This window comes from Sinocyclocheilus rhinocerous, unplaced genomic scaffold (assembly GCF_001515625.1).
Source record: "Sinocyclocheilus rhinocerous isolate Xijiao unplaced genomic scaffold, SAMN03320098_v1.1 scaffold533, whole genome shotgun sequence".
In the NCBI taxonomy this organism is placed as follows: domain Eukaryota; kingdom Metazoa; phylum Chordata; class Actinopteri; order Cypriniformes; family Cyprinidae; genus Sinocyclocheilus; species Sinocyclocheilus rhinocerous.
This window is the reverse complement of record NW_015642843.1, coordinates 37,199-48,059: the sequence shown is the minus strand read 5'-3', so window position 1 is coordinate 48,059 and position 10,861 is coordinate 37,199. Positions and strand designations below refer to the sequence as shown.

The 10,861-nt window shown below is 37.1% G+C and overlaps 1 protein-coding gene across 1 annotated transcript in view; it reads right to left on the bottom strand.

The window, feature by feature from the left end:
• Positions 1-10,861, bottom strand: part of cacna1fa (calcium channel, voltage-dependent, L type, alpha 1F subunit a) — a 38,985-nt gene that overhangs the window by 6,203 nt on the left and 21,921 nt on the right. The window contains 13 exon segments of the mRNA XM_016574106.1: positions 424-536; positions 626-960; positions 2,715-2,915; positions 5,600-5,889; positions 7,561-7,671; positions 8,211-8,335; positions 8,462-8,563; positions 9,311-9,413; positions 9,750-9,846; positions 9,955-10,082; positions 10,231-10,390; positions 10,524-10,615; positions 10,716-10,781. Of these exon segments, the coding sequence (XP_016429592.1) occupies positions 424-536; positions 626-960; positions 2,715-2,915; positions 5,600-5,889; positions 7,561-7,671; positions 8,211-8,335; positions 8,462-8,563; positions 9,311-9,413; positions 9,750-9,846; positions 9,955-10,082; positions 10,231-10,390; positions 10,524-10,615; positions 10,716-10,781 (1,923 nt within the window).

Sequence of the window (10,861 nt, the reverse complement as noted above, 5' to 3'; positions counted from 1 at the left end):
CCACACAGTGACGTAGACATGTGGGGGCGTGTTAGAATGAGCCGTTTTAGGTAGGCGTGGTTGACTCAACTTTTATAAAGAATATCTCTTTGGATTTGAGACTTTAGTCTTTGCAACTTTACAGATCTTCTTTATGCACCAAGAGCTTGTAACACTCCAAAGAATACATTTGAAATTTGAAATTGAAATCGCATCATATGACCCCTTTAAATCCACTTATTCATTCTGAAATATCAATAAGTTATTTTTTACTGTTCATTCAAATCAGCAAAGATTACACTGTAAAAAGTTAAAAAATAAATTATTTTTTAATCATTGTTTACAATTATATTCAATGTCCTTCTGCTTCCTGAAGTTAATGGCTAATCCACCAGGAGACAGAAGACATGTAGATTATCTACAAATGATGTTGGGGATGTGTACCTGTGCTTGTGCCCTGCAGGGTGGGGAGTTTTGATGGTAAGTGCCTGGAATGGGCAAATCCTCATTACTGGTCTGCCTTCTCAAACACTGGATGTTAAAGTTGGGCTTTCGGCCTGTCAGATACAGGAAAAAACAAACAATGTGAGCTGAACATGTTGCAGCTGAACACAGTGCAGAAATATAATACTGTAGTTGGTTTTACCTAAGGGAGTCGGGGGAAGCATGCGTCGCCTTGCAGAGAAACCATTGCCATTGTATTCATTACCATTGTATCCATTACTATGGTATCCATTACCACTGTATCCATTGCTGCTGTAGCCGTTGCTGGAATAACGGTTGCCTGGATAACCAGTCCCATTGGTAACATTGGCATTGTAGCCATTTCCAGGGTAGACATGACCTTGGTAGCCACCAGCATCTTGGATGTTGCCTTGGTAAGTGGTGTTGTTAATGTTATTGGGCTGAACTGGCGCCACACTTTCACTGCTCCCATTAAGTGCTGGTGTTTGTGCTGGAGGAACCTCAGGAAACCACAGTCTGTTCAAACATCAACACAAACAAAGACACATATATTCATTTGTGAGCAAAGTTTGTAAAATATGAGAAGGTCCCTTCTGTTTGAGTCATGTGAATGTCCCAATATACTCACAGGGAAGTTCTTTTTTGTTCTTCGTTTAGGGTAATGAGAAAATTGAAATACCTTTGCAGTGGTTTTACTATTAGCAAACATCCTGACACTGTCCACATTTGTTGAGAGCAGCGTTTAGATGAATATGTAAATATGTGTTGCGCGCTTTCCTCTCAATAACAATATAAACACACAACAAAATGACAGCAGTGAGAAAACAGCAGTTAAGAAAGCATCTGATCATAGTGATGTGAATGTTTGCACAAGCTCTGCAATTTGGCACTCCAGTAAAGTTACATCATGTTAATTTATATAGAACTTATATGGTAGATTGCTTTAAAGCAAGCAGCTTTACAGTATTAAACATGATAAAACAGTGTCAGTGTTGTTTTCAATTAGAATTGTTCTATTATAAAGCAGCTCTCGGATGCGTTCCTGTTTTAACATGCATCTAACCTCGAGGGACTGGACTGCACATAAGAAATGAACCAATGAAGATTTCCATGTTAAAGATGGCGGAGCTTCAGAGCCACACCCACGTGTTACATAATCACCACTGACCAATGGTAGTTTGAGGGTGTTTACCAGCCAGAGCAAACTTTTCTAGAAAGTTCACTTTGACAAGCTGTTTTGAACTCCCGAAACAAACTCCTAATGAACTTCATTTTGGCCCGATTTTGTTTGAAATGACATCACACCAGTTTGTTCTTTGTTGTAATTTATTGAAAAAAGTATTTTTTAATAAATTTTTTTCCCGGAAAATCTGCTTTGGCAAACCGTTTCAAAACTCTCAAAACAAACTCCGTTTTGGTCTGATTTTGTTTTCAAAATCATTCTTTGATTTTGCTTGAAGTATATCAGTGCCTTGACAGCATAGATATAGGTAGATGCCACATTCAACCGCTCCAGACATGTCGACATGTCGACTTAGAACGATTAATGTGTCATCACTCACAGTGAAAATCATTTGCTGCATCTCAATTCGCATACTATCCATCCAAAATAATATTTGAAATTAGAATTAGTGTGTTCCAAATCGTAGTATGTTGAAATGAATATCCCAAAGGTACCCGGATGGTTTACTGTTTCCGGTAGAAATTTCCAGTGCACTCTCTAACAGCTAATATTGCCCACAAACCATTGCTTGTTGGACGAGGATTCGATTAGAACTACAAACAACTACAAACATGCATAAAAAGTGTAAAAAAAGAACTACAAACATGGTGGATATGCAAGAACGATGGACAGGTAGAGAAAGGGTAGAGTCTGATGAAAAAATATTTATTTAATGTTATCCACGTTACATTTCATCTGTAACAACAATGTGACAAGCTATCACAGGTGACAATGTGTTGGTTTTTGTTTTTATATGTATTTGTATGTAACATCTTTGTCTTCTTGTCCTGTGTTAGTTTAGCAAAATCATCTGCTGAAGTCTATTGCAGATACAGATATTTATTATACATGCATATAACTATGGTTGTAGACACAGTCAACTTGCTCTCGAGTGTTCACGGACCGGCTTTGACTATTCCAATTTGGCAGACGAATTCTGTACAAAGGCCCATAGAAAAGGCCGCTAATGATGCATCTACGTATATATATCAATGCATGACAGTGCTTGTTTTGGTGCATTATGGGTAGTCAAACATGTTGTACTCACCTATCATTTGAGACAGCCTTCTGAGGCTCCCCCTGGCTGACACTGCCTTGCTCTGTAGGATATGTCATCTCTGTGACTCCTCCTCCTGCTACTACTCCTCCATGTCCTCCTGGAGTGATGACTCCTCCTGTGGTTTCATTTTGCAATCCTCCATCCGGGGATGGGGAAGGAATATAGTCACAAGCTCTGGTTGTGTCAGCCCTGAATATAAAAAATACATTAAGATGATATACTAAAAATCTTTGAAAGCTTGAGGTTGTTCTGTCAACTTGTGGACTTTCCTTGAAGTTCTTCAAATGCCTTTTGAAAATTATGAGTTGACAAACAACTGAGAGAACATTCCTGTCACCTGCATTTCTTCATGCTAACTGCAATAAGCCAAGGCTGCAACAGCTGATAATGCTCCACAATGATAGTGTACTTTCCAGGTGTTTAAAAGTACTGGAAGTCAAAGTTTCCTTATAAGACAAGAAGATGCAAAAAAAAAAACTGACAGTATGTTACAGTGTACCACCTAAAAGCCTATTCACACGGAGCATTAATTTTCACCCCATATTAAAAAAAAAAAGGAAACATGTTTCCATGGCACACTAGCAGGTGCAGACTTAGTGATTTGGGGGCCCTGAGCAAATTCCAGGTATGGGGCCCCAACACAATAATTGTACATTTTTCAATCTTTTTACAAACATGAAATTATCCCATGCAACTCATTCCATAGTCCAAGTGTTCTGAAGGCATACGGTAGAGTTTGCCGAGAAACAAATAAAAAATGTAATATATTATTAATCAAAAATCTCCAGTCATTGCATTCGTGCATTTATACGTGCATTTTTCTTTTAAAAAAAGAAACTTTTTCGTTCTTTTAAAAACTCTCTACACTGCACAGTTAATCTCTTATTTACATCGTATCTACACTTTGTTATAATGAGAGAATTCCCAAGCTTGCAGAACTCCGCAAATTCGGCATTTTGAGCGGTGAGTGGATTCTAACTTAAGCACTTCTGGTCATTGCGTTCAAGAAATTAAAAGATATGTCTGTGATTGTCTACATTGTTCAACGCTGCAAATATGTTTCTGCAATATCAGATGGGGCCCCCTGATTCCCCGGGGCCCTAAGCGGCCGCTTATCTCGCTTATTGGTTAAGTCCGCCCCTGCACACTATAGATTCAGAGCTCAGACTCTGTATTAAAGGGAACATAAAAAAGCCACTGGCTGTCAGCAAAGTTAAAAAAAGACAAATTATTGACAAATTGGGTGTGTTTTACTTCTGTTATGCCATCCTACGAGAATGAACACATATCAGTTTTATTGTCACTTTGCTGCTTTGCTCTTGGTGTGAATAGGCCTTAAAGGGACAGTTCACCCATAAATGAAAGTTCTGTCATCATTTACTAATACCTAATGACATTCCAAAATGTTTTCATATGATTTACACTCTTTCAAAAGTTTGGGGTCGGAAAGACTTTTTAATGTTTTTGAGAGAAACCTCTCATTTATTTGATCAAAAATAAAAAACAATAATACTGTATAATATTATTTAAAAAAATTCTTTTTAAAAATTTAATTCATTCTTGTGAAGCAAAGCTGAATTTTCAGCATCATTCCTCCAGTCTTCAGTATCACATTATCCTTCAGAAATCATTCTAACATGCTGATTTGCTGCTCAAGAAACATTTTTTATTCAGGGTATGTGCAGGATTTTTAAGCTCAAATTTAAGACTTTTTAAGACCTGCACAAATAAAATTAATACCATATTAATTTAAACAATTATTATCTATCAAATGACACAAACAGTACACAAAGCAGCGCAGCGCCTGACTTTGAAACGTGCAGCGCTCGTGTTTATTTAATGAAATCATAGCCTTTTGAAGTTCAATCGTCACATTCATCCATATCGCAATTCTTGTCGTTCCGTCCCCAAATTTAAGACCTCTTAACATCATAATTAAGACTTTCTTGTACCATTTAAGACTTTTTATGGCCTTAAATGTAATTCAACAAATTTTTAAGACTTTTTAAGACTTTTAAAGGACCCGTAGAAACTCTGTTATTATTAATTATTAAACAGTTGTGCTGTATAAAAAAAATTAAATAAACAAATTAAATAAAAACAAACACACTTTTTTCAAAATATCTTCTTTCCCAAAATGTCTTCTGTGTAGAAAGTAACATGCTGGTTTGGATGAACATGAAGGCGAGTACTGATGACAGTATTTAGTTTTTTTGGGTGAACTATCACTTTAAGTTGTCACCTGTTTGTGATACTTCATAGTGCCAGGGTTTTCAACCAAGGGTCCCTGTAAAGTACTGCAGGGGGGGTCATGTGTTTATTTGTAAATAATGATAATGATTATAATGCAGTGATGTTAGTTAATGTTCTTGATGAAAGTTACTAGAAATTGTTACTGAGAAAATTCAGATAGTTAAACTGGTGACCCTGGGGTTTGCTGAGAGGTTCCTGAGTGTGTGAAAGTTGAAAACCCCTGCCATCCTCCCATTTTAGAGTACATGGCATCTACATTGCATGTCTGTCAAGCTTGGCAAGCATCGCAACTCCCCAGAATTCAAAATGCTTAGCATATGTTCATGTTAAACTGCAGTGAAAATCTTTCTGGAGTGCCTCAAAGCTGTAAAGTGATTTGTTAACGGACAGTTATCAAATTACAGCCTAATTACAAGAGATAAAAACACTGTTAGGTTTTGTCTTGAACTAAAATCTGACCAAATAATACATCCTTCAGTCAAAATCGCTCAAACAGCTTTCAGACCTCGAGACTCTGAGCAAATCAAGCCATTAGTGTTAAATTCTCTAATTCTGCATTAGCCTCTGTTTATGCAGGTATATTTCTATCCTTTTGTCTCTTATCTTAGTGTGCTCCTTGCCTTTGGTTGTTATTCAGTATCCACAACGGGGTGAGTTTGCTGTGACTGGAGGCCCACCTGCTGGGCAGGGGAGACAACGTCTGAGGCTGTTCACTTATCACTGTGTTTTCGGACAGGGCAGAGGCCGGGCGGGAGTCCACCAGGGCCTCCTCCAGCATAAAGCTCCCACTGGGTACTCTAGGAGGAAGCTCAATGCTCACTGTGGTCTCGTCCAGATGGGGCGGCATGGGGGTGCTTCTGGGAGTGGACATGGTCGGTGTGGGAGGAGCATCACTGAAGACGCTGTCACTCTGCCGTCAAGGGAAACATAATTAAAGACAAATGTAACCTGGTTACACTTTAATTACAATTGTGATTTTTACAGTAAAATTATACAATTAAGTACTATATAATACTAACTAACACCATGTACTTACTATAGGGTTAGGACAACGGTTTAGTTTAGGGTTAGTTGCATGTAATTATGCACAATTTACTGTTAATACAGTGTAAGTAAGTGCACTACTTGTCAAAAGTTTGGAATAAGATGTCTTCTCACCAAGGCTACATTTATTTGGTCAAAAATAAGTAAAAACAGTAATACTGTGAAATATTATTACAATTTAAATTAGTTTCCATTTTACTGTATTTTAAAATATAATTTATTCCTTGAAGCTGAATTTCAGCATCATTACTTCAGTTTTCAGTGTCACGTGATCATTCAGAAATCATTATAAGATGCTGATTTGGTGCTCAAGAAACATTTCTTATTATTATCAACATTTAAAACCATTTTTGCTGCTTAATATTACTCAATTTAATATTAATATTAAATTGATCAAAAGTGACAGTAAATACACTTATAATGTTTAAAATATTCTATTTCAAATAAATACTGTTCATTTGAACTTTCTATTCATCAGAGAATCCTAAAAACAGCAAAAACGGTTTTGATTTCTTGAGCAGCAAATCATTTTATTGGAATGATTTCTGAAGGATCATGTGACACTGAAGACTGGAGTAACTGGAGCCCACTGCTCCGGGTGTGTGTTCACAGTGTGTGTGTTCACTGCTGTGTGTGTGCACTTTGGATGGGATAAATGCAGAGCACTAATTCAGAGTATGGGTCACCATACTTGGCCACATGTCACGTCGTCGTTTTTAATGATACTGAAAATTTAGCTTCGCTTCATAGGAATAAATGAATATATATTCCAATGAATATATTTTTTATATTCCTTTATTTATATTCCTAAATTAACATTTATTCCTATTAATATACTGGTTACACTTTACTTGAAGGGGTGTGCATAAGACTGACATGACACCTTCATAATCATGACATGACACATGTCATGAATATGAAGGTTTTTTATGCATGTTTATGACAACTGTCATTAAGTGTCATTCGCTCAGTTATGTAATTTTTAATGCAAAGATGACATTGTCTGAGATGTCTGTTATGGGCTATGGTTAGGGGTAGGGTTAGGTCAAATAATGTCATCTTTGCATTAAAAATTACATAACTGAGCGAATGACACTTAATGACAGTTGTCATAAACATGCATAAAACCTCCTTCAAATTCATGACATCTGTCATGTCATGATTATGAAGGTGTCATGTCAGTCTTATGCACACCACTTCAAGTAAAGTGTTACCAATATATTTTTAATATATATTTAATTAGAAAACAACTGTAAATTGTAATAATATTTCACAATATTACTGTATTTTTGCTCAAATAAATACAGTATTGGTGTGCATGAAATACTTCTTTCAAAAACTTTTGGCCCATAGTGTACATGTAACAAGGGCACTAAAATAAAATGATATGCTTTTTTACATTTAATATACACAATATAAATAAGTTACAATATAAGTTGTTTTTTTTTATAGCATTAAGCATTCTGTTGGTTATCGTAAAGCACACTGCTTGTTCTGTTCCCACTGGATTTCAATGTTAGATGCTGTGTGCTCTCACCCTGAAGAACTCCTCTTCTTCCATCATCTCCCCCTCCAGCCCTTCCTCATCCTCCATCGCAATAGCCAGACGCATCTCTGGGGCCAGATCCTGTAGTGTGCGTAACCCGGCCTGGACCACACAAGATGAGAGTTAAAGATGTGTTGTGTGTTTTTGTACAGTATCATATTTGACACATTAGACTTTAATGGCTCATATAGTATGATATAGAGAATATGGAGCTCATACTTGAGGAGGAAAAAACATGAAACTCTGTGCAGTTGCTGATATTTGCATTGCCAAAAAAGATAGAGAGATTTTTATAACAGCCTAAAAGACTACTTGCATAAAATACATATTACTGGTTGTCACTCTATATCTCCCAATAATGTCTTAGTAAAATGATTATTTAAATATCTAGATTTACACATTGTCGTAAGATGCCCAGCTTGAGTTATATTAAAGAAAGAAAATGTGCACTTTAAATAAGAAATAACAATCTTAATGCTGCCCAGTTCAGCTTTTTATGTCATAATTATTTCACTCTTAACTGATATTTTCTTGCTCAAATATATTGTTTCTGATCTAAAACAATAATCATTCTAATACATGTAAAAATGGTCATTTGAAAAGCAAGATAACACACAAAGACAACTGTCATAATTCTTTACCTGGAGAGAGGCTGACTTGTCCTTGCCTTTCTTCTTCCTCTCTTTCTCCTTCCGTTTGCGAAACTTTTTAAAGTAGTCCTGAATCAGGAAGCTGGCATAAAACTTTCCTGCAGTCACCTCATTCCCTAAAATGCAGAGAGATACATTTGAAAAAAAGACAAAAAAAAAAGGAAGGAGTAAAGTTGTACATGTCATTGGTAGTCCATATCAAGCACATAAAGCCTATGATAAGATCTCATAACATACTGTACCTGAAGGGGGAGGTATAACGTCCTCTAGAAGTTTGGGTTTGGTGTGTTTCCAGATCTTTTTAATGATAGCTCTCAGCTCCTCGTTCTGCTGGTCAATGGGGCCTGTGTTGAATGGAAAGGTACTGTATTACTGTATTTAGAATAGATAAATGCTTCATTTTTTGCTGTAGTGTGTGACAAAAAGCAAACAACAGAGTGGTTATACAGTAGTTCAGAGGGATAGTTCACCCAAAAATGAAAATTCTGTCATTAATTACTCACCCTCATGTCGTTTGAAACCCGTAAGACCTTCGTTCATCTTCGGAACACAACTTAAGATATTTTTGATGAAATCCGAGAGCTTTCTGACCCTGCATAGACAGCAAGGGTACTACCACGGTCAAGGCACATAAACGTAGTAAGGACATTGTTAAAATAGTCCATGAGACATCAGTGGTTCAACCATAATTTTACAAAGCTACGAGAATAATTTTTGTGTGCAAAGAAAACAAAAATAACACATTTATTCAACAATTCTTCTTCTCCTCTTCACCCTAGCACCATTTTGGAGAGTATCACGACGCATGCTCTCCAAAATGGCGCTAGGGTGAAGCGGATGAGAACAATTGTTGAATAAAGTCATTATTTTTATTTTCTTTGTGCACAAAAAGTATTCTTGTAGCTTTGTAAAATTACGGTAGAAGCTCTCAGATTTCATCAAAAATATCTTAATTTGTGTTTCGAAGATGAACGAAGGTCTTACGGGTTTGGAACGACATGAGGGTGAGTAATTAATGACAGAATTTTCATTTTTGGGTGAACTATTCCTTTAACAGTGCATATGTCAGTGTGCGTGTATAGAAGTTTAACCGTCTGTTTTAATCTTGAGTGACGTTCTGACGAGTGCAAACAGAGTGGCGTTAAAGGACACGGTGCCATCAGGATGGAGAGGAACATTCATAGCAACCAGTCTCTGCCAATGAGAAAGAGAGAAACAAAGGTGTAGTAATTAATGGTTGTAAGGACACTGCTATGTGAAGCATGTTGAAATGAAGCTGTTAGTGTGTTCTGGAAGGTCTTTATGATATAGTGATACTTTTATTAATACTTTTATCCAGCAAGAACATTAAATTGATCGGAAGTGACAGTAAAGACATTTATAATGTTACAAAAGCTTATTTCAGATAAATGCTATTCAAACATGTTTGAACAGTAGTGTATGGCTCGGGCTCTTCTTAAATGTTAGTGTACAGTTTTTTCACCTATTTCATTGTCAGCCAGTGACTGTACAAATCCAAATCACGCTTACCCTACAGGCTACTCGATGTGGACAGAGTTTCCCAAAGCCCAGCGGAGGCTGAATTCTGCGCAACATGGTGACTACATCTAGATGTTTAATCCTTCCCCTGATGCAAAAACATTCAGTAGTATTTATATTATTTAGCATTTAGTTATGCTCTCATAAAAACAGACACAGAGCATATTGCTTGTGCATGTGTGATGATGTCACTTACGTGGCCTCTGGGTCGTAATCTGACCAGACTCGTTTAAACTCATCGAGGTGATGAGTGCCCAGCACAGTCCAGTCTCTGGTCAGATACTCAAAGTTATCCATGATGACTGCGATGAACAAGTTAATGATCTGAGAAAACACAGATTGGATCAATTCATCACTGAACAAAATTGTTCATTATTTTCAGAGATGGAAAATGCATAAGTTTTGTGAGTGCAACACAATGTTTCTCTGGGCACTGCAAAACTTTTGTGAGAAAAAGTTTTTCATCTCTTACCAGGAAGGCACAGAGTGCAAAGAAACTGATGAAATAGAGGTATGCCAGGTTGCTTCCGCAGCTATACTCCTCTCCCGGCTCAAAGTCAGACTCTGGGTCACATCGGTGTCCTGGCAGTGCCGCAAGCATGATCTGCTGCCACTGTTCACCTGTTGCACACCTGGGTTTGAAGAAGAACAAAAAAGCATGCAATATACCTTTACTTCAAACCATTTCCTAACCAGACAAAAGCAGATCATTATCCAACCTCAATTCAAAAATCAACCAGAAGGCTGGTGCTGGTGTACGCTCACCTGAAGAGCAGCAGTACAGCCATGAAAAAGGTTTGGAAATTGTTGTTCCGACTGAGCTCTGTGTTGTCATCTATAGCTATCTTCCCAAATGTCTGGAAAAAAAACAGAAAAGAGAGTTTAAACTTCCCAATCGGGAATGTTCCTCATGTGAGGAGAGAATGAACATAGACAGATGTATAAAAATGAACTCACCTGCATCCCAATCACGCCATAGATGAAAAAGATCATGGCAATTAGCAGGCCGACGTATGGCAATGCCTAAAGGTAAGCAGAGAGACAGGAAGAAGCAATGCATAATGCATATACATGTATATATATATATATATATATATATATAT